The following is a 26,398-nucleotide window of genomic DNA, read 5'->3' as shown; positions in this document are numbered from 1 at the left end:
AAACACCAAAAGAAATAGAATAATTCCTAGAACTTCTGATTTTGTGATGCGTTCTTGCTTGGAATAAGTCCATTTCAATACAGTTCTTAGAATTTCTTTTATTGAAGATGTTGGCACTTCTTTGTGAAGGACTGTAGCTAAATATATAACTTCCTCATGGACTATATGAAGCTTTGATATAGTTGTCAGAGTATCACACCATAAATATTTAAGACCAGAGAAATTAACTCAATATGCTTGGCTTCTATCATTGAGGAATTTATTTTTAATGGCTCAAAGATGTATCTGCCTCATGAGGTTCAACTGCACAAAAATATACTATATTACTTCCAGTAACAACTTCTCATAAGTAGAAAGTTGTTTTCTCATGATCAGAATATGCCATTTTCTATTGAGCATATCACCTAATTTCATTTGTATACAAGTTATGTCATAGCTTTACAAATGCATTATTTCACCTAAACTGTTATATGTAGCAAAGTTTAATAATCACAGAAGTGAAAAAAACAGATACCACATATCATTCTCATGGTACGAAGGATTGGTAAGTTATCAGCACCTGCACTGCTCCACCCACATGCTTGTTTTCTACTTTTTCTTTTCGGTACTGCAAGAGAAGAACTGCAAACATGCCAAACAGAGCCAAATTACGAAATAGATTTTTGTTACAAACAGATGGTCGCTACTGTGACACTGATGTCATGGCTCCCACTAGCAGAGCAGATTGCTAACTCCAGAAATCAAACACTACCATGCTGTAACAACTGCTTCTGCAAGGAATGAGCTGGTGTAAACATTCATCTGATTACTACAAGACTACAGCCCTCACTGGACATTGAGTACTAAGTACCACAGACATAAAAGTAATCTCATATTCAAGGCTGAACAGAAACAACCTGTACACCTCGGACTTGCAAAAATAACAAACTCCCACCGGCCTCAAAAATGTATCACTATCTGGTAGTTTATTTACCTGCTACAGTTGACAGATAATAACAAATACTTCTGTAACATCCCCATAAGTTGACTTACTGCTACAGAGCTGTAGAGCTGGTAAGCATGTAACTAGTAAGACTGCAACTTTGTTGCACAAAGTTATCTGCACAGCTACTGAAAAAGATTGCCTCTAAGCTTCCTAATTCAAAGCTAGCAGCTGTCAACACCAGCATTGCCTACATTTAGGCACACTAAACACTAGATGAAAGTTATCTGCTACACCAGCCAATTAATAATTCAAGATCTATTGAGCAGACAAGAGGCTCCGAAATTTGTGACCATCCCTCAGCCCTCTCTTCTGAAAGCACACCCTCCTCATTCAGCACACGTGCAGATGCTTTCCCTCCTGAGCCAGACAGCTGCTGAGCAGGGCTACTTCTACGAAGGCAGCGTAGTGTGACAGCGGCAGCGAGGCCTCCACCCCTACAGCATCGGCCCCTCTACAACTGCTCCGGTTGTGCCACACCACCTGTAACTGCCAGCACAGCCGGGCCGGGCTGCCACTGCGGGACGCTGAAAGGTGAAAGCGGGCTCAGCGCTAAGAAACCGAGTCACGCAAAGCGAAAGTGGAAAGAGAGAAAGGGGCGACTTCAGGTGACCTCCTCACAGCGAAAGGGAAAACTCCTCAGGAACCCTTAGGAACGCACCGCTCCCCGCCCCTCATCCCGCCGCACGGCCCCGCGAGCCGCCGTCCCGTCAGCGCGGCCCGGCGGAGGCCCGCAGCGAGCTCACCTGCGCAGCGCAGCTCCTCGCCGCCTCCCGCGCTACGGCCCGGGCCCGGGCGGCGCACGGAGCTCCCGCGGGCCCCCTCGGCAGCGCGGTTCCGCCCGGCGCCGCGCTCCAGCCCCTCTCCGGCAGAGGCCCGGCCGCGTCGCGTCCCCGCGCCTGCCCCGAACTTCCCGCGCCTGTTACCGTCCCGCCGCCTCAGCGGCCCCTCAGCCCCCCGCGAGAGACACCGTCGGCGGGAAGGGCGGGAAGAGCGCGAGCAAGCGACAGCCGCGCGAGGAGCAAAACGCGCCGCGCGCCCCTTCCCGCGCACCGCCTCGCACCTCACCGGGCCGCGCGCTCGATCCTACCGCCCGCCCACGCCGCCGGGGCACGGATCAGCTGGGGGACGCGGGGCGGGGCCTGCGCCGCGCAGCGGGCGGGACGGAGGAGCCGCAGCCGGGGGCGGGCTCGGGCGGCCGCGCCGACGGGTCCCTGCCTGGGACAAAACGCCGCCGCGTGCGGCCGCGCTCGAACGTTCTGCCCTTGAACGTTCCGCCCCCGGTGCTGGGCAGTGGTGTTAGCGCGGGTCGGGCGTGTCGCGCCGCTGCAAAACTGCGCGTGTTGATTGTGTTTAAATATATTTTCAAAACCCGTTTGTATGAATGTGATCATAACGCCCTGAAACGCCTTCCTGCGTGGGAAGCCGTGCAGCGACAGGCAGCCAACGCTCGCACAGCTGCCGTGTGCGCTGCTCACCCACGCTGCTCGGGCAGCTCAGTTAAAGCTAACGGCATACAGAAGTGAAGTTGCTGCACAGCAAAGTCGCAGCCTGTTCCTGTGCGATACATATCAATTACCTAAGCTGTTAATTACCTAATCTATCACACCGAGAGTTACTTAAGCAAAAGAGCTTTGTACAAGCAGGTTTGGATTTATCATCTATTCTTCCATCTTCCTTTTTTGTGAAAATATGCTGGATATTTTTAGAGGACATGCACCCAATGAGCTTAAGCCAACAGAGCTACTGCAGGCATGAGTTTGGATCACCACATACCGCACTTGAAAAGAAAAACTGCAGAAATCACAAGAACGCTTGAGGCAGAGGTCACACGCAAGTCATAGGACCAGCTAGAGGGGGGAGCAAATGAGAAAAGAGAGTGCTAGCAGGACTCGGGACAGCACGGGAGACATGCTGTGTGTGAGTGCCGTCAGGGCGCGGTGCTGCAGCTGCTGCTCTGAGGGAAGGGGCTCCCAGCACAGCAGAGGCCTTCAGCACGTGGAAGCGGCATCTACAGAAGAGGTATTTAATATCACCATGCAATGATTCTGCACTGTGAGAGATTGCGCCTGGGCTTGTCCCCTTGTTGTAAGGAAACACAGATGTTTTTCACATTCGCTTCTAACTAGACAGCATCAAACTTTGCAGCTTCAGGCTTGTGAAACCGCTGAGAGAGCGCTTCATGCCTTAGATAGCAAGTAAGTTCCTTTGATGTGATGATCTGGGAAGAGATTGCACCCCAGTAAGCTCTGTGACACCGAGAGATTATAAAACAGGGAGCTAATGATCTATCCATCTATCAATGTTCTGGACTCCTCCATCATTAGATTACAAGTCCTGTTGTGTTTGAATCCAATGACGATGCGGGCATCCATCCCATGTAGCTGCCCATGAGAAGACTGCAGGCTGCCTGCCATTCGTTACTACTGGTTTTATGGTTTATGGCACTGTTATGAAGTATGGGCCAAATTGCCGGGCTGTCTAAAGCATACAGTGATGAGAAAGGCTTAATGTGGCAGGGGGGAGGAGAAGAAGGTGGCATAAATTTAAACTTCTTTAAATTTTATTCCTGCATTTGTTTTTTATTCCCTGCCCTAACAGATTACTATCTGGAAAGGAATAAATCAAGGATAAGATAAAATATAATGTATTTAGAATGATACGGATTGAAGTTTCTTCAGTAGTTGCAGCAGCTTTATTTCTGTGTGCTGTCAGAGCTAACGTTTACCAAGACAGAAACATACAGACAGTTCTTCCCCTTCTGGATGTCTCAGAAATCACCACTGTAAAACATGAATGATGGGGAGGGAGCCAAAAATGAAGTGCTTAAAGCCAGTGCAGTAAAAGAGAAAGAAAAGAACCACTGCAGTTAAATGGTTGTTCACCAGTGATAGGGTTTGCCTTCTGTTCTTGTGCCAGCTGAGAGATGTAACCAGAGCAGCCCTTCCTGTGCCCTCAGAGCAGCCACAGCATTTCCACACACTCCAGAGTCGAAGGTACAGGATGTGGAGGCCATGGACTTACACTGATCCCTTCCAAGAACAGGGTGTTGTGGAGAGTTTTAAATGGGTGAGTGTGCAGCATCCACAATGACAGACTGAAGATATTTCATCTTATGATTACTCCAAGCATGAATCCATATTTAATTGGTGATATGGTGAAAATGCTGGTAGCTTCTAGTTCTTCATGCAATCTAACATGTAACCATTTTTTTTCATGAAGCAGAGGCAAGGCATCCCATTTGGAGCTACCACATCCTATGTACATCTGGAGAAGCTGTGTGAAGGATCCTCTGCAACTGTTTACAGGGGGATCAGCAGGTGAGCATTGGCCATCAGTGCTGTAAGTGCATTCCCAATGCCTATCGGTTACAGAAATCAGAAGAATAAGCTTGAAGCTGGGCAATTTGGAGTACTTGTAGGAAGATAAAGACTAATCAGATGTCTGGGTTTGCTTTTAAATGGAATATTTGCAAAGCCCCATCCAATTTTTTCAGAGAACTCCTCCACTTCAGCAATGGAGTCTCTGCCAGTGCATTTTGTTGCATGGCAGCATGCCAGGGAGATCAGAAATGGAGTAAGGATTTTCATGGGAATGAGGAATTCCTGAATGACAGCAAAACTGAGGCTGAGGGCACACTGCCATCACAGGGGGCAGGAAAGCTGTGAGAGGGAAGAGTGGGAGCACTAAAGCACACTAGCAATACCTGCTCTGTCTGGGTGGGCTGGTTCCATTCTGCTGCTCAAGAAAATGAGAGATTTGCAGCTCGTTTCTAAGTTTGGCCTGGGAGGGAGAGTGAGCCCTAAATACTTTTGCTTGGGTGAGTGTGAAGCACCTCAGAAGCCTGTTAATGTTGTCATCATGCCAACCACTGAGGTGCTTTGTGTGACCTTCCGCTCTGACCTGACAGGATCAATGGTCAGTTGGTGGCACTGAAAGTTATCAGCCTGGAGACAGAGGAGGGAGTGCCCTTTACAGCCATTCGAGAAGGTAAGAAATTAAGAGCTTTGTCAAACACTGGTATAGAATGAGGAACATCATTCTTGAAGAGTACTTGTTTTAACCTGAAAAAAACTCCATGTGACAGCTTCCTGACTCCTTTCTTGCTGACTGAGTGTACAAGTCTGTGCTTCTCACAAAACTCTGTGTCCTTATCCACTCATGATAGAGATCTCATGGAGGAGATCTTTGTGTTGTAGGGGGTAAGCATGTGATAGAAGGAGGGGGAACCTCCTGTCCATATTTTGAACACTAAAAATAAAAGTATAACTGACATCAATGATAACATGTGTCAAATCTGCTCTCCAGAGCAGTCCTTGGATGCTCCAGCACTGACTGTGTTGGGATCAGACTTCGTTAATGATGTACTGCTCTAGGGAGAGCTGGACTCACCTGGCTTCTGTTCTGTCAACACACCTCACCTCCCTGGCATCAATCCTGCTGTGTGCTATGCCCACCTCTACAACAGGGCTTGAGTGGATGTAATTCCATGGAAGTCATGCAGCTTCACCACAATGAATTCTTTAACAGGTCCAGTGGTCAAAGGACAGAGAACCTGGCATGCAGGGAATTCCTGGAGAGACAGGAGGAAGTCAATCAGTTGTGTGCACTGCTTGAATTCTCATCCCCAAATTACATGCTTTAAAAGAGACGAACAGCCTTTGTACCGTTAGCCACACGGGCAGCAGACAGCTTCTCCTGCGTCTGCTCTGTCCCTCAGCTCATTCCTCCTGTCAGAGTTGCATACTGACAGAAATGCTCATTGCACATCCACAAGGTATCCACAGGCCACAGCTCAGAGTTAACCATTTCAAAAAATCTCTTTTTGCTGTCTCAGTGTTCAATACTGAAACAGGCTCAGATTCCTTATGTTCAGCTTTAAACACCTAACTATAACACATGCAAATTGTTTTTAGTGCAGAGCAGCATAGATGCACAGGCTGTGGGCTTGCCTGGCAGCAGTCTGACCTGTGCTACTTTCACTCAACATTCAGCCAAAGTTATTGTCTTCCTAACCTAGAGGCCTCTATGAAACCTGGAGTGAGCTAGGTTAAATCCAGACACAGCTATACTGCTATTGTTTTGTCAAATGCAAAGCCACACAGCCACCTCCACAAGCTAGGTCTGCTAGGAACTAGCAGAGCACAACAGTTTTTACATTGGGCAGTTGTGGACTGGAAGTCTGCTTGGTGTTAGCACAAACACAGCTGATACCTGGAGGATAACACATCCCAGCTTGAAGAGAAATACTTCGAGTAAATCCAGTGCTTAATAACCTTTACCTTTTCACCATGGTGAGAAATTCTATCGGTCACCTTCACAGAGCATGGGGCAAAGTATCTGCTGCTTTCTCAAGTTCTTTGAGAAAGAAATGCTTTTGTTTAAGTGCTTGATTTTGGTTGAATGCATTTATGTGTCCCTACAGACACAAGTTCACAAACTGCCTGCTTGATTAAGCTTCTATTTTCATCTGTGCAACTATCCCAAGAGGACCATAATCCAGTTTCTTCCTTTCACAGAAGTATGTAACCTTTGCACCAGTCTGTTGTCTCGTGTCAGTGAGAGCTACGCATGGAAGAGGCCACACGTATTTTGTTTTCTACTTCTTACTGTAGTTCAAAACTAGGGTAGACTTTGTTGCTCATGAGATGGAGTGTCAGAGGCCGGATGTGCCGGCATTCACAGCAGCCCAAGCACAGAGGGACTCTCACATCAGACAACTCCACTTGAAACTCAGAAAAACCAGAGATGTCAGTGGACTCACTCCAGGCTTATACCAGTGTAATTAAGATAAGAAAGTTAACAAGCTCTTTAACTGATTTCTGGGTAAAAGCAGAGGGATACCAAAATATAGCTCTTTACAGAATGGTTTGTGCTATGCAGTTTGCATACACCTATTTGCTATTGTTTTTTTTTTTTTGCTCTGTGTTGTCCACCAGTGAAATAAGCCTTAAAAGCTTTATCTACATAGAACTAATGATGCTCTAATGATCAGCATCCCTTTAACATGCTCTACTGTAGGGCAAGCTGAGAGTCTTAACTTCATTCAGTATGGAAGAAAACTAGGGTGATCTCACTAAGAGTCTACTTTAAATAGATCTTTTGTGTACTGCTCAGCTTTGCAGCATCTGACACCTCAAATTTACAATGTAAGTCAGTAGTGCAAACAAAGCACAAGATTTATTCATGTGGTGCATTCTCAGCTACCCTGGAGGAATGGTACACCACTGACAAAGAGCCAGTTCACCCCAGGCAGCCCCACAGAGCTGAAATGCATTTTAAGCTCAGTTCTAGCTGTAGCACCTGACACCACAGCAGGAGGCTGTAGAAGCAACCAACAACGAGCAGTTCCCAGGGGATCTGCTTGATTCAGGCACAGGGGCTGAATTCTTCATTTCAATGTGGACCCTCTGTACTGCTCCTCTGGAGCAACAGATCAGTCTGGCCCTGTGGGATTTTCAAGGTATCACACAGCCAGGTTAGCAGTCCCTTTTGATAGCAGATAGAGACTGGCTGGGATACAGCCAGATTATAATTATTGGGTTCACAGGCAATTAGGTACAGTGTGAAGCATATTTAAGGTTCATACCACAGTGCACTTGTGGCAGTACCAGTGGCAGTTCAGTTCCAGCAGCACCAAGCTCCATGCAAGAGCTAACTGACATTCTCTGCTGCTTCCAGCACTTACCAAGTATCCTGTACTGCTCAGCAGTCTCAATACTGACTTACATATAGGCCACACCTGTCTACAAGACTTCTAGAACCAGTCTAAACTGTTATGTTGTAAGATGCAAAGTTTTCATTGCCAGTCTAAAAACCTTCAAATAATGTTTGTTTGCATTGTTTGAAGCAAACTGCTGGAGCGGCTCTGAGGCTATGCTGATAGTCAGGCCAATAGACAAAACATGCCAGAGCTGTATAAATCACTGTGCACTCAGTGACTTCATCTCTGTTCTTTGAGTCTAAAGCTGGAAGAAGTTACCAATATGCTAAAAGCACCTAGCTAAATTCAGCGTAGCATAGACTGATTTCTTCTGGCAGTTTTTATACCAAAAGCTGGAAGCTGATGGAAACCTGTGTTTCCCCATAAGTCTATCAGGGGCCTTTCTGAGGGCATGTGCTGGGAGGTGGGTGGCAGAATGAACATGAAGCTCAGTGGTGACCCTGGTCTGTCACACTCTGGCACAGGGAGCTCCCAGCCCCTGCTTCTCTCAGTGTTCTCCTGGAAGAAATGATTTCTCATTGGCTCAGAAGCTGACAGCTGAGGACTACAGTGTGCCTCTGAGAGAAAATGGGCTCCTGCCTAGCCCAGAGCACTAATTCCTGCTTCTCTAAGGAGCTGTTCCATCCTCTTCCGCATTCAGTACATGCTGCTGTACAGAAATGAGATTGGAATAGTTCCCCCCAAACTTTATTTTCTGTTGCATGTATGGTCTCCTTGAACTTGCAGAAGCAGTACTGAAGCTGATCTTACTTTTATGTTTCTCCAGCTTCTCTTCTCAAGCATTTGAAACATGCCAACATTGTGCTGCTCCATGACATTATCCAGACTAAGGAGACCCTAACATTTGTCCTTGAGTACATGGTGAGTTATTCCTTTTTCTGGCTTCCTGTGATGCTAGTACTGGGAAGTACTGGGAAGACCAGTGGCTGCATAATGAATTTCCTGCATTATGAGACATTGGCAAAGAAACAAATTGCAATCCTTTAGTGCAATGACTGATTTCCCTTCTTGATCTCCTGCTTACCACACACAATTTTACTTTTTTTTTCAGTGTATGCAGCAGCTGTATGCAAAAATGATTCCACATCTTGTCTCCACAGGGGTGGCAGAAACTATTTTCGTCCATTTCTGCCTTGACAATACAATAACAGTACTGTTCTCGACCCACCGCAAGGACAGGGAATAACGATGCCAGCTCACATCCTGGTATCAAATTTGTCCCTGACCTCATGTGGCTACCAAGACCAAGGTGCAGGATACTATTATGGGTAGGGCAGGATGCCAACAAATGAGTTCTCTGCATGAGCTTTACTACTTTTGTTGCTTTTGCTAACAGCTATCAACAAAATTATGAGAATGTTTTATTCATTCTGCAGTTTTATGATTAATTCTGGAACAAGTATGAATTCTGTTAACTATCAACTTCAGGCCATAAACTGCTAGGGAGAGATAACAGGTCAGCCAGCTCCCCGATGTGACCAAGCACTTAGGCACATCCTTATATGCTGCATCAAATTAAATGTTCTCCAAGGTCAAAGCAATACCTTCATTTTTTTCTACATACAGAAGAGACACAGTTGGTAAAAGCACTTTACTCTCATAGTTTTGCCTCAAGTTATCTGCTGTTATTTAGCACACAGATCTGGCACAGTACATGGCCCAGCATCCTGGAGGACTTCATCCTTGCAATGTTATGGTGAGTTCCTTAAAAGACTCACATCCCTTAAAGTATGAATGAGAATATTATTTTCCTATGTGTATGGTGACTGTAAATTACTTCAAATATCTTTAAGCTCTTGCTAGTATCTATTTGTTCCATATATGACAAGCATTTTGGAGAAAAACTGACTCTGATAAAGATGTAAAAGACTACCTCTTGGTCTCCAAAGCCTTTCTGCAGTTAGTTCTTCCCATTTCATAAGCCTAGTTCAGCTTTTGTGGACAGTGACGTCTTGTGGCAAGCAAATTTGTCTTTACACAGATTTGTATCTTATAATTAGAATACTTTATTAATCCCTCTAGTTAAAAGCTCTCAAATGTCACTCTTTCTTTATTTGATAATGTCTTCATATTTACAGTCATTTAAATCTCTTTTGTTTCTGCCACAGCTTTTTGGGATAGGTTGACTAGAACTGAGCAGAGCAGAAGACGTACCATTACTTTGTAGATTGATGTTATAATAGTCTCTGACTCTCCTTCATACACATCTTCACATTTAATTAACTTTCAGGCTTTTTGCTGCACACTGAGTTACAGTTTCAGTGCAGATGTCCTCGGTGAATGCCTGGGTCGTTTTCCTGAGTAGCGTCAGTTAATTTATCTTACAGCTGTCAACAGTAACTTTGTACCTTATCAAACTGCCTATTCATCTGACTTTGTCAGATCTCTCTGAAGTTTCTCACTGTCACTTCTTATCTTGGCTAATCTAAATACTTCTGTCATCTTCAAATGCTGCCACCTTGTTCACATCTTTTTTCAGATAGTTGTTAAGCAACACCAATTCTAATGTAGTTTCTTGGGGCTCTGAATTTTAACATCCTTAAAGCTCAGATATGTCCAAGATGCGGTGCTGTAGTTTTGGTACAGATCTCCAGAGCTCTACTACCAGGCAGGCTTGTAAAGCACATGGAATACACGGCTGCAACATGTACTCCCTGGCATTTGTGTGAGTAAAACTAGCCAGCTGCTCTTCTTTCCTGCCTCAAGCCCTCACTGTCAGCAGAAATCAAATCACAAAAATGATTTACTGGTCCTTTAGGGGGTTGATCTAGTTCGTTTCATTTTTGCTGGCAAATGTTTTTTTCCTCTGAGTGATTCCTATTGAGTATGATGCAAGTCTGCAGAATATCATAGGGACACTTTTCTGGTACAAAAATTACCTATGGGTGTCACTGTTTATCTTCCTCTTCAGGTTAAGCTTCTTGTGAAAAATATCTTTTCTCTGATAAACTCTATTTATAAACTTCTACTGTGTTTTGTTTTCTAGCCACTATCCAATTTCATTCCTTGTTTCTATCCAACTTATTTTACTTAAGACTTATTTATACTGCCATAGCGGTAGGAATTAGATATTTCTTTCTAGCTTCCTTTCTTATTTGCCTTTCTCTTTTCTTGATTTTCCCAGCTTGAAGATAACAGCTCACATTGCCAAACGAGTCAGTTCACTGGTCAAGCTTGGGCTGAGGAGAGGCAGTGTAGGTGTGAGAAGCAACCCCACAACTCCCTCTACTGGTATAACTGGCTCAACTGGGAAAATCTTCCTGCTCCTTAAGCCTTTATCGTGCTTAGCTTCATGTTCTCGTTATCAACACTGAGGTCAGAATATCTGCTGTTCCGAAAGCTTAGACTGTGTTTTGGCATGTAGTTCCTGCAGTCAACACTCCACTTCTAGAGAAAAGCTGAATTTCCAAAATTAGGGACTGCATTTTAATTGCCTTTGTGGAGAAATATTCCATCTGAAAGCAATCATATCCCACCATAGTTTTCTACTTCTCAGACAACTCTATTCATTTTTGAGATTTTTACTCATTTCTCAGTTGCTTTGCCTCTGCTTTGTTCCAGGACTTATAAAGTTTAGAGCTCATGTATGAATGCAAACTCACACCAAATCATTTCAGGTTTTTTGTTGTTGTTGTTGGCTTTTTCAAGCTCTTCATGTTCCAGCTTTTGCGAGGCCTGGCATACATCCACCAACAACATATTCTTCACCGTGATCTGAAACCCCAGAACTTGCTCATCAGCTGTCTTGGTGAGCTCAAATTAGCTGACTTTGGTGAGTCACAATTTGTATCCTGCTAATATATCTGCTCAGACTGAAGCTTTAGCATGCATATAGATCTGCATCCACAGCCAGTTAAGGCACAGAAGCATAACCTCTTACTGAACTTCAGGGAAGTATTTCTGTGGTCAGTCTAGCCTTTCTTGTCTTTGTACTACTAGTTGCAGGGAGTAACCTCATTTAAGTCAGACCAATTACTACCACATAAAACCAGTTCAAGAGAACTGAGAATCAACCCCTCTATCTTCAGAAAATCATGTGACATGTAAAGGCCAGCAATGTACTGAACAGATGGGCTTTCTTGGCATCAGTTTGTGATGGCTGCTTCAGTCACAAGTGGTAAAGCCCAGCACAACATAGCATACTGCTTGATCTGATCTGCCCCAGAGGTATCTTCCAGACACATTTTTGTCAACTGATTGTAATCTGCACTGGGACTCCTTGTGTTTATTGAACTGAGAGAAAATAATGTTCTGTTTCCAATTATTGTTATCTTTTATGTATTGTACCCACAGAAAGACTGTACTGCCACAGCACTCAGTATTTTTTATTCTAGCAGGCCTCGCTCGTGCCAAGTCCATCCCCAGTCAGACATACTCCTCTGAAGTGGTGACACTCTGGTACCGTCCTCCTGATGTTTTGCTTGGAGCTACAGATTATTCTTCTGATCTAGATATCTGGTACTGGCCTATGTCAAATCATATGGGGTCTTTTGGGAAAAAAACATCTTTATCTGAATTAAATGAATTCAACCAAGTTACAGTAGTTATAGTTCTAAGCAGAGGAATTAACACCTGTGAGTAGAAAGCAAGTGAGCATGGAAGAGTCTCATACTGCAGGGTTCATAGACATTTTGGGGAATGGTGTCAGTACGTATCAGCTATGGAGTTATATAAATCTGACCTGACAATATTTATAAAGTATGTAAATCTCATTTGGTGACATCTATAAAGCACTTTCAGGTCTTGTGTTTCCTTAAGGCACTTACAGTTTTGTAGATATGTGGTTGGCTAAGTCAGTGGTAGCTCTTTACAGCTATGGCTTTGTGAAGAAACAATGAATGCAATCATGAATAAACAAATGATGACCCTGGCCTTTGTAACAAAAGATGGCAGTAAAGGACTTCTGAATAGGTCTGGAGATATAGAAGTGTCTAAAATGTTCATTACTTCTGAAATACTTTGACATTCATCTTAAAGAACATCTTGGGGGTGTTGGTTGATGCTCGTCTGAACATGAGCTGACAGTGTGCCCAGGTGGCCAAGAGGGCCAAGCATCCTGGCCTGCATTAGAAATAGTGTGGCCAGCAGGAGCAGGGAGGTAATCGTCCCCCTGTACTCAGCACTAGTGAGGCTGCACCTTGAGTACTGTGTTCAGTTTTGGGCCCCTCACTACAAGAAAGACATTGAGGCCCTGGAACAAGTCCAGAGAACAGCAATGAAACTGGTGAGGGGTCTGGAGCACAAGTCTTATGAGGAGCAGCTGAGGGAGCTGGGATTGTTTAGTTTGGAGAAGAGGAGGCTCAGGGGAGACCTCATTGCACTTTACCACTTCCTGAAGGGAGGTTGTGATGAAAAAGGGTCTGGCCTCTTCTCCCAGGCAAATGGTAGGACCCGAGGAAATGGCCAGAAGTTGTACCAGAGGAGGTTTAGGTTGGACATTAGGAGAAATTTTTTCTCTCAGAGGGTGGTCAGCCACTGGAATGGCTGCCCAGGGAGGTGGTGGAGTTGCCGTCCCTGGCAGTGTTCAAGAGGCGCCTGGATGAGGAGCTATGAGATATGGTTTAGTGCTTGTGGTACTAATAGGAATGGGAAGGCAGTTGGACTAGATGATCTTGCAAGTCATTTCCAACATTGTGATTCTATGATTCTATGATTAGGTGCACTCTACACTTCATATACGAGAAGAACTGTCTTCAGTTAAGGCTTCTTATCTTATGAGCCCTATCACAAAATCTTAAAATGCCTGAGAATCACGGGAAGCAAGCTATGCAATAGCAAAACTGAAGTGAGAGAAGCTCCTGAGAGCAGGTAAAATGCAGGAGAGAATGAGTGTTTCACAGGGTTCTCACTGGAACTTTTGAGCTGGCCTGGATGGGTCTGAGTGTGCATCCACTTTCTGGCTCTCTTCTGCACCAACATGAACCTGCTCCTAGCAACACAGTCCTGACTTACTCATGGACAATGTGAATCTCATGAAAGAGCAGCAGAGCATCTTTATTCAGGCCAATTTTACCTCTGTAGATAGTACTGCAGCTCTGCCCTTTCTTCAGATCAGTAGATCCTCTGCCTGTGCATGTCACACTGACATTTTCCTTTACTGCTATGCAGAGTTGAAAGCTGTGAAAGGGTGGGAGCACAGCAGACTGAAGTATGCATAAGAAGAGGGTTTGTAAGATTGCAAAGCTCCAGCCAGTATCCCTTGCCAGAGATCTGTGGCTTATTGGAGATGAACTAAGTCTGGAGGGCAGTTCAGGGAAACAGGAGATTTGTTTGTTAACTTCCCTAGGGCTGACGCTAATTTAATTGCTTAAAGATTTCTCTGAGGAGGAAAACCTTGCTAAATTCTAATGGCTTCCAGCTGCTAAGCCAGTCCAAATGTCCCGACTTCTCCCTCCCACTCCTTGCCACCTCTGCTCTCCAGACAGTCTCTCAGGAACATCTGCTGTGTTTGAGGAAGATGCCTGCCTAACAGAATGGAGAGTTTGCATTAGGTAGATGCTGGTAGTAACCTGTATTTTTTTCCTGAAAGCTGGGGCCTGTCCAAAGCCCTGGTTGCATGCATAAAGCCTGGCATTTCTGCCTGTGCAAATCCAGCATCACCACTACATAACTCTGCTCTAGTGCAGTGAATGGCAACAGAGGGCTGGAATACAGAGATCCCATCCAGCACTCTGTCCAGCTCTAACAGCAGAGTACTCAGTCCCGCTGAACAACATTCACACTATAGGCACCTTTGTTATAACGCCTCCTTATAATAACAACATTCCAAGTGTTGGCCCTAAAGAAAGATGTCATGCTGAGAGAATAGAGAGTTCTTCAGTGAGCTCTATTCAGTAACTTCCTCTAACAAGGGTCATTTATTATCTTGATGTACACTGCATTTAAGTTCAATTTTTGTCTATTAGGAAATAATGCGAATTCACACAGATGTTACTTGTCTATTGGGAAGAAAGAAAAAAAAACTATTTCTTTTGGATGCTGCAATTTACATGAAGGCAGGTCAGAATGCCCTTGCTAATGGCATGAGACAGTGGGTGTTAAAGCCTTGGTTTAAAGAAACCAATTACAACAAAATAAAACATTATGGCAATTCATGCATAGTGTGCTTAAGCAGCAATACTGTCAGTGGGAGGCACACGGGAAGTGAATGAGGCCTTGAATAGATGAAGAAAGAGATACAGAAGGAGTCTCACTAGCTCTTGGACTAACTAGAAAAGCTGCTTTAATCTCTCTGTATCTTTTTATTCTCTTTCTCCCTCACTATCTCTTCAAGACTTTAGAAAATTCAATTAAGGGATTTCAGGGAGACTGACAATGTTTCAGCGAGATTACACTGCATATGAGGGAGACTTTTTTTAAAACACTAAAGGCTTTATGCATGTTCAGTGCTAGTTTTCAAAATTCAGTTTTCAGCATCATGAGTACCTACAGTCATGTCTCCTTTTCAGACAGGTTTTCCATGTAATTTCTTCTATGGTAGTTGCAGGAATCTCCCCAGATAGATTCACCTAGAATTCCTATGCAGTCATTTGACATAGATCTGCCAGGCCCACTACAGCCTTCTCCCAAGTCTGGATCGTGTTGCCCTGTTTTGTCAAACTGGGAGACTTAGGCCAGGGGCTCCAATGTGCAGAGATGCCTGGCGAGGCACAAGGTGAAAGATATACTTGCAGCTAAATGCCAAATTGCAATTCCCCAGTGACAGAGAATCTGTGGAGAGGAAACTGCAGGATGCCACAGAGATACCTTAGATCTTAATCCCGATGAAGGTGTTTCTCCATTGTGTGATGCAGTACTGGAGACTGAGGAGTAACTGAAGTATCCAAATCTGTCCCAGGGACTACAGGCTGATGTGATAGGGCTGTCTGAACCAACCCTGTTTATGTTCACTATGTTCAATCAGTTACAACTCTCCTGCTACTTTAGCTGTCAGTGTATTGCTTCACATACATGTCTGGTGCATGCTGAAACATCATGCCTAGGCCCCTTCCTGAAAGACATCGTGAGGGCCTGCAGATGGTAAAACTGCCTGTTGTTTTCTCATGCAAGATGGTACAATGTCTGCTTAACACAGGAGGCAAAAGGTAAAACAAACTGATCTAGGAGGTACCACAAAGTCCTTGGTCTTATTTGCACTGATGTAACTCTACTGATCTCAGCAGGGTACTTCTGTCTGACACCACTGCAAGGGAGACCAGCCCTAGCACAGCACTTCTGTCTTCCCCTCTCACTACCAGGATCCCATTAATGAAAATACATCAGTCTCAGAGGGATGCAGCAAGTATAAGAAGGTAGCTGTGACTACTGAAGAGCCACAGAGCAGTCAGTGAAGGGCTGCTCTGCATTTCCTCCTCCTGGCGGAACTTGCTGTTGGACCCCATCTAACTCCTCTGCAGTTTATGATGCACTGCTTGCTCTGCTCCAGTGCTTCCCTAGACTGCTCTGTGGAACTGACATGTTTTGAGAAGTGTGTGGGCTTTCAAAGGCGAGGGCACCTCAGGAATGAACAGCAGAGGGCTAAGGGGAAGAGGGAGAAAAACAAACCAGTTTGACCTAGGCCTAACTCTTGAGAAATACTTAAAATTAAATGTAGCTTTTTGAACCATTCTCATTAAGAGAAGAATCTTCATAATGCTGGAAATGCAGTGCCTGTAGCTCTCATATATTGGAAGACTGAGGCTTCTGGAGAGGTTAATCAGATGACTACCACCAAAGAGGTCTTTTTTTACAAAGTCCTACCTTAACCCATAGAAAAATCTACCCGGGAAAAGAGATGGGTGCCCATACATCACTGCATTACTAGTTCCAGCTATTTCTGGATTTTCTGTAAGGAAATGTGCCTGAAAGCACATGGAGGTAGCAACAGTTACAATTGCCACTGGTGAATCAATGCAGTATCAAGTAAGCATTAAAGGAAGCTCATCAACTGAGTCACACTACAGGAAACAGTTCTTCCTTTCCAGCTGTTGTGGTTGCTCTGATAGCTCTGTCTTTATAAGAGACACTGGAGTTGAAAGGCATCCAGATATTGTTGGAATAAACCAGGAATACAAATAAGAGTTCTATCAGTAGGCAAATTTCTAAGAACTCAGAAGTTGTTCCTCTCCTCAAACTGACAGCTTGCCCGGTAGCAAAAAGACTGTTTCATTAGATACGAATTTTTGAACAATTTGTTCTTAAGAAATTATTAGCAAGAGCTAGATAGAATCTAGAAAAATCTAGGGAATAAATCTAGGGGAAAAAAGAGCCTTCTAGTTCTTACTTCCATGTATTGCTCTGCCTGGATTGTATGCCTTCTCAGCAATAATGGAAACCACTGCTGATCTGGTCTGCCTTCAATGAACTCTGTTGCCTCAAATCTTTCATCAGAGCAATTTAAGTCATGAAGATCACATTCACAGAACACTTTCACTGTTACTAGCCCTTTTCCTTAGTGTTGTATGTCTAGATTCAATTCAGAAAACCTCACAGCACTGCTCATCAGAAGTAATCTCTGCAGGATATTTAGTGGTATCTTTGTCATTTGGGGGCTATATTGAATCCATATGAAGTTTCTGTTGTTGCCAGTCTAATGGCCATTTCTAGCTAGGATATCAGAACCCAAACTGTGGATAAATGTTAGGATTGCTTGCTTCAAAAACACACAGAGTTGATTCTATTCACAGCACAAATCAAAAGTATCTAAATTGCACTGACCATATGTGGTTAGACTTGTGCAATGGCATCAGTGGATTGCAGCAGCCCCTGTGGTTGCAAAATAGGGTGAGCCATCTGAGTACATGTATCAGCTGTGAAAACAGAGGGTTGTTATGGCACTGGTCTCAGCAGAATGGGTTCCAAAATAGTATCTAGTGATGTGGTAGCACTGTGAAACACAAAAATCTGTGTTACAAAAGTGTGGGTTAAGTTTCATGACAAGCCTGGATTGTGTGAAAGCACATTTGAAGAATAAGGAGCTAAGCTCACAAGACCCAAAGTGCATCGGAGTTGTTTGTGAAAACAGCATTAGATATGGATCTGCAAACAGGCTTGACATTACCTGAGGATGACCAAAATGAATACCAGAGATGAGCTGCTTGTCAGGCTTTCAACCAACCACAGCCAGGTGGGAAAAGCATCTGCAGTGTTGCAAAAACAAGATGTAAGTGGTAAGAGAGCAGTACAGATGACCAGAGGAGATTACTTGCTGTAGCTCCGTGAGTGAGAATAATACTGTCAGTCAGTTAGACAAACCTGGGGTTTCAACATTTAAGCTTGAAAGACTCAAATCTGGTATAACAGGAAGATGAAACTTGAAAAGTTGGACTGGGGCTTAGTGAAAGGGCAGAAAACCTAGAAAATGTTTGGATGGTAAAGATAAAATGTAAATGAGCAGAGTTTTACAACACATAATAAAAGACTGAAACACCTGCAAATAGATAAATCTATCTTGACCACAACTATCAAATCATTATTCCCAGCAGGACTAATCCACCCTAATAAAATTAAGCATTTTTTGCAGGCTTTGGTGTGTTGTTGTGTTGTTTGGGTTTGTTTGTTTGTTTGTTTGTTTGTTTGTTTTTAAGCTGGCTGGTTTGCTTTAGCAAAAGTGTAGAGCAGAGGACGACATAAAAATAGGATTACTTTGCCGCTGAATTTTTTATGCTGTGAAATCTTGCTTTCAGTTTTCTAGAGGAGGGCTAATTACTTCTGAAGGGATATCACTCTACTGGTTAGTGCTTTTGTGTTTTATCTGCATCTAATGTACCCTTCTAGCCCATAAACTGTCTAGTAGTTCCCCATTTATTTTTTCTACTCTTATCACACAGATTTTGTACCTTTTTCTCACAGAAAACAACCTACAGCTGTGCAGGCATCTTCCATGACTATCTTTTTTAAGTTGGGTTTTTAATAGGATAGGTTGAAAGAGACCTAAAAGAAACAGTTTTCTGCTGGGGAAAAAAAAAAGAAAAAAAGAAAGAAAACAGGAAAAAAAAAGATGGTACTTAGTGAGTTTCTTTTCCAAGGATATCACCTGTCTTGTTTTGCTGGTGAAGGGTGTTGTTTCTTTTAGTTGGTGGGGCTGATGAGAAAAGCGGATGGGACCATAACTCACAGGCAACTTTGACTGCTCCGTGTTATTCTAAAACATTTAACATGGAAGGATGTGAATGTGATGAATCGCTAGTCTCCTTCGGTCTTATTTTACTTGCTGGGTTTTTAGGTCAAACGTTTCAATGTGTAGGACTTGGATGAAGTTGCTGATTACTGCAAACAACTGGGAACAAGGGCCAGACGCAAGCATTTAGGACAGTGCTGGAAGCCCAGGGCTGTATAGCATGGTCCTTCCCATAGGAAGTAGAGTTTTTTGATAATGAATTACCCTGCCTAACACCATACCGTGGAGGTAGATCAGCTTTTGCTGAAGCTTAGGTACGTGTATGCAGACACCTCGTGTCTTGCCTTGCTTCCTATACATGCACTAGGTGAAAAACAGGTGAATGCGTAGTATCTATACATCAGACTTGTATTTTTTGCATGAGATGCAAAACATGTAGTATTTACAACTTATGTCAGGATTTCAGAATTTGCAGATCAAGATTTTTACATTTCCATTTCCAATAATTGCAATCTCTCCCTTGATCACCCCACACTCACACTATACATATGAAGCATGTGAATGAGTTAATACCTTGGGTCTCTTGCAGGAGTGCAGGCTGTGTCTTTGTTGAAATGATCCAGGGCCAGCCAACGTTTGCAGGAACTTCTAGTGCTCCTGAACAGCTGGAGAAGATCTGGACGGTGAGTAAAATACATCCTGAAATGGGAGAGAAAGGAATCTGTTGTTCCAGCTCTGTACTTGATTGTGAAGTCTGGAGCATAGGTCCTGTGAATAGCAGAAATAATTTGGTTCGGTCTGCCAAGTTCGTAGCAGACTTGGTAACCCATTTTATATTTGGCAACTTTCTTACAGACACAGGAGTAAATCAAATGACTTTCCTTTGATGTTTGTCATCTCATCAAAAATTTAAAGCCAATTAAAGTGACATCAAATTGAAGTAGGCATAAAAGGTGTGCGGGTACTGCAAATTCTACTCCTTCTCATTAATTCATTTACTTATTGTATGATACAGCACCACTATAATCTCATAAAGAAGCTCTAATACTGCTAGTAAGCTACCTTGGAAAATGGCAAAGCCCAGGGTTTTTTCGACTTAGAACATTCTCTATCAACCAGATAATGGTGCGGCCCTAGAGACTGCTTTTGGCATAATGATAAGCGTGAAAGATACTTTACAAAGGTAGCAGTGAATAAGAGCAGAGAGATTTAAAAGCCTCTTAAGATAACTTTTCTGCAGGGGAAACAAAACCACATTGCTACGCCCTCAGTGGTTATTGGCAAAACTGAGATAGTTCCTGGCACTGGTGGATTCCGTATGATCCTGACTGCTCGCTGCTGACCCCACTACAGGCTTTCCAGAAAGGTTAACCCAGAGGTTCCCACTAGGTTTTGCCATAGGTATCTGCCCTTTCACATCTCCCAGGGATTAACTCTTCTGCACAGGCAGTTTTCCAATGATGGAGTGTCAAAGCAGAAAGTACAGAAGACTTAAAGTTGTGAAGTGGTGAGAGAAATCTTTATAGCCTCAAGTTTGTTGAAATCAAGGTTTTACTTCTTAATTCCTTCATCCAGAAGCACACCTGTCAGGTTGGGTTTTCCTCTCTGCTTTTAGCTAGAATTTGTTAAAAAGACTTACGAGCAAGTCTAGTTATTAGACTTGAGTTCAGTTCACTCAAATAAATGCTGAATTTCTCTTTCATAGAAAGTGAACAGAGAGAGTTATTGAGGAAAAAAAAAATCCATACTTGGCCAATTAACACAGTTCAAAAACAGGGCAGGACTCAGTTTTGCAGTGTGAATGAAGGCTACCCTTCCACATATGGCTGAAATCTCTGGATACGTTTCCTGTGGTTTTACAGTTGGAGGGTTATAGCTCTATCGTCATTTCTCTGGTATTAGAACTGATACCGTGATTAATAGGATTTGTGCTATAGAAGGCAAAAACTTATTTTAAAATCATGAGGAAGCTTTAAGAGCCATGAAATAATTAGTGCCTTTCACAGTAGGTTTTATGTTATTATACAGCCTGGAATGAGGCTCTGTGTTAGGCCAAGATTTCAAAGCTCCTTAGAGGCTTTCGATGCCTAGCTTGAGATATTTGGCATAGTCGGAGGTTCAGAATGGGGATTCCTACTGTTTTTTAATAGTCAGCTCCTTTCATGTACTAATAATAGAGGCATCAGGCACTGATTTAGAGACCGTTTGCATTTGCATGCATGACTCTATGTCATCCAGAGTGCTTATCTCCATGCCAGATTGTTGTTTAAAACACCATATAGACATGCAGCTGGAAAATCTCCATGTTGTGAAATATGTTCATCCTGTCAAACCATCGGACAGTCTGACTGTGAATTCATCAACATTTCTTCTAGAGGTAAATAGCACCCTAAGTAGTGTCCATCCTCCTCTCTGTTCCTGGCTGTCTTTCCTGCCTCTATTACCCCTCACTTAGAGGAGCTTCTATCACAGCTTGTAGCCTAAGTCGCCACTGAAAGTATCGGTGGGCACCAATGCCAGTGGGCAGTCCCCAGTGCAGTGCTGGCACAGGAGGACACTTCCAGCAGCAAAAGCAGCTGAATAGTGTGATCCCTGGGCTGGTGAACACATGCGTGAATGGTACGTGGCAGTGAAGCTGCATACACTTTCAGTGATGTTCCCAGGAGTGACAACATTAAGTCTCAGCAGGAACCCTTCCGCTGTAACATCAAGTGCTAAAATGCGTATGTCATTTATGTGCAGAGGTAGACCCAGTACCACTTAAGGCAGTGCAAATCTGTGCTAGGTCACAGTAAAGGCCATAGTCTCTCTCCATTGAGACCAAGTCATCCAGCTCTGCACCAATGCAGGGTACAATATACTGAGGCTATTGCTCTTCTCACTCTCTTTTTTTGTTTTGCACAGGTATTAGGGGTCCCAACTGAAGACACCTGGCCAGGACTTTCCAAGCTCCCCAAGTATAAGCCAGGTAGGATTTAGTTCACAAGAATATGGAGCTTTTGGTCTGTGCCACTGACCACTTAATAATTTTTGGATCATTAATTCATATTAGGAAAAAGACAGAGTTACAAAATCCCTTAAACCACTTGACAGCAGTGTTGTTTTAAGACAGTGCCTTAAGATGCAAGCAAAAGTATATGCATGGTAAAGCTGCCTCACTGAGATACACATTAGTCTGATGGAAGACTTCATTGTCCCAAGTGCTAGCAATCTAGTTAGTCCCCAGTCCTCAGTGCAAAGGACCAATGTCTCCTGTTTTACACTGGAAAAGCTGACAGGTACCAGGGGACACAGTTTATCTGAATTCTTCTTATTTTTATGGAAATTAGTTTGGGGGCCCTAAGCCTCGGTTTTAAAGGTCACTGTCCCCGATTTTGATGTGGGCAAGGTGAGAAATCTGTGTGATTTATAAAGCTGGCTTCTTTTATTTCCACACGGGCTGGTAGAGAAGTCTGTGTCCTGGACTTCAAAGAGCCAGTTGTCTCTTATTTTGATGTGGGCAGGTTGAGAAGTATGCTTTGAAAAGCTAGCTCAGTCACTCTCCCTCTCCCTCTCTCTCTCTCCCCCTTTCTGTCTTTCTCTCTCTTTTTGTTTAATGTTTTCTCTTGGGAAAATATATTCAAGTGTCAGTGAGGGGGAAATGATGAGCACTGATTCTCAGCCTCTCAGCAGGATCATTCTCTAAGAGAAATATAAAAGTGAAATATTAAAAACCCTAGAATGTGAAATCCACCCATCTGCAGTCTAGCCATTCTCTCTCTCTTGTACCCTAAGAGAGTGTGGGGGGAGTCTGTCTCTCTGGAGGGGAAAAAAAGAGAGCAGGGGGAAGAGGAGGAGGGAGAAGACGTGCTTTGAGCAAGAGGTTTACAGGTTTAGTAGAGCATAGTAACATCTTTTCAAAGAAGTGGGTGTTGCTCTGTGACCCAGTCCAAGATGCCCCTCCTTTGATTTTGGTGCATGAACACTAAACAGCCCCCATTTTCACATGGTAGCCACGACTGGCTGAACAATAACCTGGTCTCACAGTCGAAAGGGCTGGAATCCTTCACACAATTAGCTGAGACACATTAATCAAACCAGCGTGAAATGGGAATGTGTCGCTGTCCACAGCAAGTTTAATTTGGATAGGGAGTGAGCACAGAGTAGACAGCTGGAGGAAGCACTTTCTTCTCTAACTTGCTGAAAGATTGGTTGGGTACTCTACATGTTTTGAAGGGAGGAAAGACATGCTCATGTGGATGAGAAACCAATGACAATTTTTTGACAGCAGTCATCTCTGCATAGAATGCCAAAAACTCTCGTGATATTGAGGGATACTTGAAAAGTGGGAGCACAAATGGTAAACTAATGAAGAAATTAGTAGAATCAACACTGAATATCTGGGTGCCCAGAATTGTCCTGGGCAATAATTCCTCCTAGCACTGTTTTGCCTGAGCAGCAGCACTGTCCTCTGCCGCTGCAGAGGATGCCAGTGACAGGGCTGGGAGGGGAAGACACGCACCTAGGCAGCATGGAAATAGCTCCAGTCAGTATAAGCAGTTTTCAAACCTGAATTGCTTTCAGACTGGATAGAATGCTTTGTTAATGGATTACAGAAATGCCCTGGGCCGTGATGCCATGATGCTGGTGGCATTTGTGGCTGCAGCAGACAGAAATGCAGGAGTCAGTGCAGAAGAGGACACCCTCCTGTGGAAGCATCCCACCGTGCTGGCAAGAACATGGAAGAGGGATGCTGAACCAGTGCTTGGGGCAATACCTCTGCCAACTGGAAAGCCAGCATCCTTTCCGTTCTTCAGAGCCTGCTGAAGGAACTCCGAGATGCTCCAGCCACACAGTGGAGCCAAACACATGGCTCAAACCTGGGATGTAGAAACCAGCCTGCTTAGAATAAGGCTGTGCATATGTGGTTAGACTATGCTCTAGTTATGAACTAAACCAAGTCAGTTTTTGATGAGGCTGCCAGTAAAAAGGCAAATCAGTTCCTTTGTTTAAAGCTATTTGCTTTAAACATGCCCTGAGTACTTCCCCCCTCTTCCCTGAGGCACAAGTGCTGCTGTCCCCCCAGGGATCACTCACCAAGTAGAAGCTCTGGAGCTGCTTGAGGAAACCTTCCCTCTTGAGGTTCTTCCCAGCCCAGTGGAGTGAATCCCAGTGCCTTGGACAGTTCAGATAAGCAAACAAACTTTGGAAGCTTCCCCAGATCTGATGGCTTGAATGCTTTCAGCTAGTCCTATTGATGTTTGCAGTGAGCACAGGCAGCAAACAAACAAACAGGTTCCTGCCTGAGGCAAAGCACGAACACGCGCAAAACAAAGCTCTGAGGTGTGATCCTATTCTCATTGAAGTTGATGGCAAAACTCCCACTGGATTCAGCAGTGTAGGCTCAGCCCCAGACTGAGGTTGTTACTGGAAGGGTTCCTGAGCCAGGTGGATTAGTAGGAATCTTTGAAATGAAAGCTGGAAACCTTTAGATGTTTTCCTGTCACTACTGTGGGCTTGAGCACATCCTGCTGCAAACCCTGAAGAGGAGACAGTGTGAAAGTGTGAGAGTCAGGCCCACATAGGGCAGCTGCAGGAAGAGTGGTTCCCCTAGCTCCTCTATGGAAAATTGGCAGGGGAAGAACTGTGCAAGGCAATACTTGTCTACCTGTGCCCATGACCTCTTGCTCAGAGAAATTCAGAAATGGTCCCCATGCCCCATCCACCTGGCTCAGGAACCCTTCCAGTAACAACCTCAGTCTGGGGCTGAGCCTACACTGCTGAATTGCCTGAAGTTTGACGAAATCTCAGCCCGTGCCCAAACCCAGGTGAGCAGGGAGACAGGTAAGAAACTCCTCCTTGGCCTGCCCTGGAGCTTCTGATCTCCTGCTCTCTGTCCACCAGAGATCTGGGACAGTGAGTTACACACAGACGTAGAGCCTCAAAGCACGACATTCCCCCAGCCCTGGCTTCAGAACTGGCTCCTGCAGAATGTGCAGGGCTGGGAGAGCTCCAGCCCTATGTCCCAGTGCACTCACTGGCCCTCTCCCCAGTTCTCTGTGCTTAGGAGCCCAGCCCGTAGCGACAAGGCTTTGCCCTGTGTTTGTTCATTTGTTCAGTTCCCCTCATTTTGCTTTCCCTGAAAGAGGCAGTTGTAGCTCTGTTAACACTATTTTTGAAAGCTCTCATGCTGTGTGAGCTCAAATCCTTGCATTAATCTACTGCTGTGTTCATTTCACTGCACTGAAAAGCAGGGAGTTTAAATCCCCTCTAAACACCATTGGTGACACCAGAAGGCCAGTGTTTTGATCCAGCCCCATTAATGGTTACAAGTTTGAATCTAGACAGCAGGGGTCAAGGGCAGGAAAGGATTAAGAATCACAGCCCATGACATTAAGCTAGTGCTTTTGCCAAACTGGGAATACTGGAGCACCCAATACATCGTTTTATGCTTCATTTTTCTGACGTTTGGATTGCAAAGAGGGGGAGCAGTGCTTATTTGTTTATAATGCAGTGAGCTTGCTGTGAGCTGTAACTTGATGTGAGTGAGCTTTGCTCCTCCGTTTATCACACAGACTGACTATAAAGTTTCCTATGCCAGGTAGTATCGCTTCCCTTTGCAGACTCATGGTGCTCACTTGGCTTTTTCAGGCACACCAATAGTTTTCATATTAATCCTTGTTTTTCGGATGTCTGCAAGCTTTGCTATGCTGAATGCGATTTAAAAGCTTTCCATAGTCAATCCTTTCTCCTGATAACATTTTTATTTCTTGCTTTTCCAAAATGCCACCGGCAGATGGAGGCAACAAGCAGCAGGCAGTGAAACACAAACATCAAATGGCATTTTTGAAAATGCAGATGAAGTCTGAACTCTGAATGCTGCTTTTTGTTTTTATGTTTTTTTTTTAATCTCACTTTTTTATGCTGATGCTTCATTTAATAAATTGGATGGTTGGAAACTGAATTCTAAAATGATGAAATTCTTATTGCCATTATAAACTGCATACGGCTTTGATCCCAAAGGGAAAAGCTGTGCTGCAGCTAAGGCACAGTATATGCTGGCCAGACTGAAGGGAAACTCCCTATCTGCCTGGCACTGGGCACAGCCTACACTTTACAGCCTGCCACATGGGCAGAGCTCATCCTGTCCTGCAGCCAAAGAGATTTCACTAATGAGAAATTTTCTCTTCGAGCTTGCAACCTCAGCGCCTTCATCCAACAGCACTAGGCATCTTTCTCTTCATCAATTAGGAAAGTTTAACTTTTGTCCTCTGGCTTGCTTGCCTCATTATCAGTTCATTAGCCACTTCCACCTGGGTTTTCATGTAGGGAGGTATTTCCTCATTAGCACACACTGCACTGCATACTGATAGAAAATAACAAACCCAAGCACTACCTTTCAGATCTACTCATACTGTTAAAAAAAGCCAATCAGACCTACAGGATCCCATCATTTCGTGTGTATATCTATCATCACTGTAAGATGATTAAATCAGTAGTTCATCCACTTTTTTTGAGTGGTATCTCTCACCTTTGAGGAATAGCTGTTTACACTGTTTTACAGTTTTAGATTGGTCTTAATCTTTACAGTAGGAAAATATTTACTGCTCTGCTC

General features: G+C 44.0%; 2 protein-coding genes across 10 annotated transcripts in view; one reads left to right on the top strand and one right to left on the bottom strand.

The window, feature by feature from the left end:
* The window catches only part of ALS2 (alsin Rho guanine nucleotide exchange factor ALS2), a 212,037-nt gene that overhangs the window by 36,699 nt on the left and 148,940 nt on the right, over nucleotides 1-26,398 (bottom strand). For 3 of the 7 annotated variants that reach the window (XM_090144202.1, XM_090144203.1, XM_090144204.1), the window contains 3 exons: nucleotides 19,378-19,503; nucleotides 17,746-17,824; nucleotides 5,375-5,555 (listed from right to left, as the gene is read on the bottom strand). The gene's annotated coding sequence lies outside the window, so the exon portion shown is untranslated. Of the gene's footprint in view, nucleotides 1-1,728; nucleotides 2,018-2,045; nucleotides 2,164-5,374; nucleotides 5,556-17,745; nucleotides 18,026-19,377; nucleotides 19,504-26,398 lie in introns of those variants that run through there. The other 4 variants (XM_090144207.1, XM_031601241.2, XM_090144205.1 and 1 more) reach the window with 4 other exon arrangements.
* The window catches only part of CDK15 (cyclin dependent kinase 15), a 34,696-nt gene continuing 10,747 nt past the window's right edge, over nucleotides 2,450-26,398 (top strand). Inside the window, exons 1-10 of one of the 3 annotated variants that reach the window (XM_031601242.2) lie at nucleotides 2,454-3,004; nucleotides 3,902-4,051; nucleotides 4,205-4,302; nucleotides 4,893-4,972; nucleotides 8,473-8,567; nucleotides 9,340-9,402; nucleotides 11,355-11,478; nucleotides 12,044-12,164; nucleotides 19,394-19,487; nucleotides 21,709-21,772. In XM_031601242.2, coding sequence (XP_031457102.1) covers nucleotides 2,849-3,004; nucleotides 3,902-4,051; nucleotides 4,205-4,302; nucleotides 4,893-4,972; nucleotides 8,473-8,567; nucleotides 9,340-9,402; nucleotides 11,355-11,478; nucleotides 12,044-12,164; nucleotides 19,394-19,487; nucleotides 21,709-21,772 — 1,045 coding nt within the window. In that variant the 5' untranslated portion in view covers nucleotides 2,454-2,848. Of the gene's footprint in view, nucleotides 3,005-3,901; nucleotides 4,052-4,204; nucleotides 4,303-4,892; nucleotides 4,973-8,472; nucleotides 8,568-9,339; nucleotides 9,403-11,354; nucleotides 11,479-12,040; nucleotides 12,165-19,393; nucleotides 19,488-21,708; nucleotides 21,773-26,398 lie in introns of all 3 variants that reach the window. The other 2 variants (XM_090144208.1, XM_090144209.1) reach the window with 2 other exon arrangements.

The sequence above is a fragment of the Phasianus colchicus genome, chromosome 7 (assembly GCF_987193195.1).
Source record: "Phasianus colchicus chromosome 7, bPhaCol1.hap1.1, whole genome shotgun sequence".
NCBI lineage: Eukaryota > Metazoa > Chordata > Aves > Galliformes > Phasianidae > Phasianus > Phasianus colchicus.
Note: the sequence above shows the minus strand (reverse complement) of the source record. Positions and strands in the feature narration are given on the sequence as shown.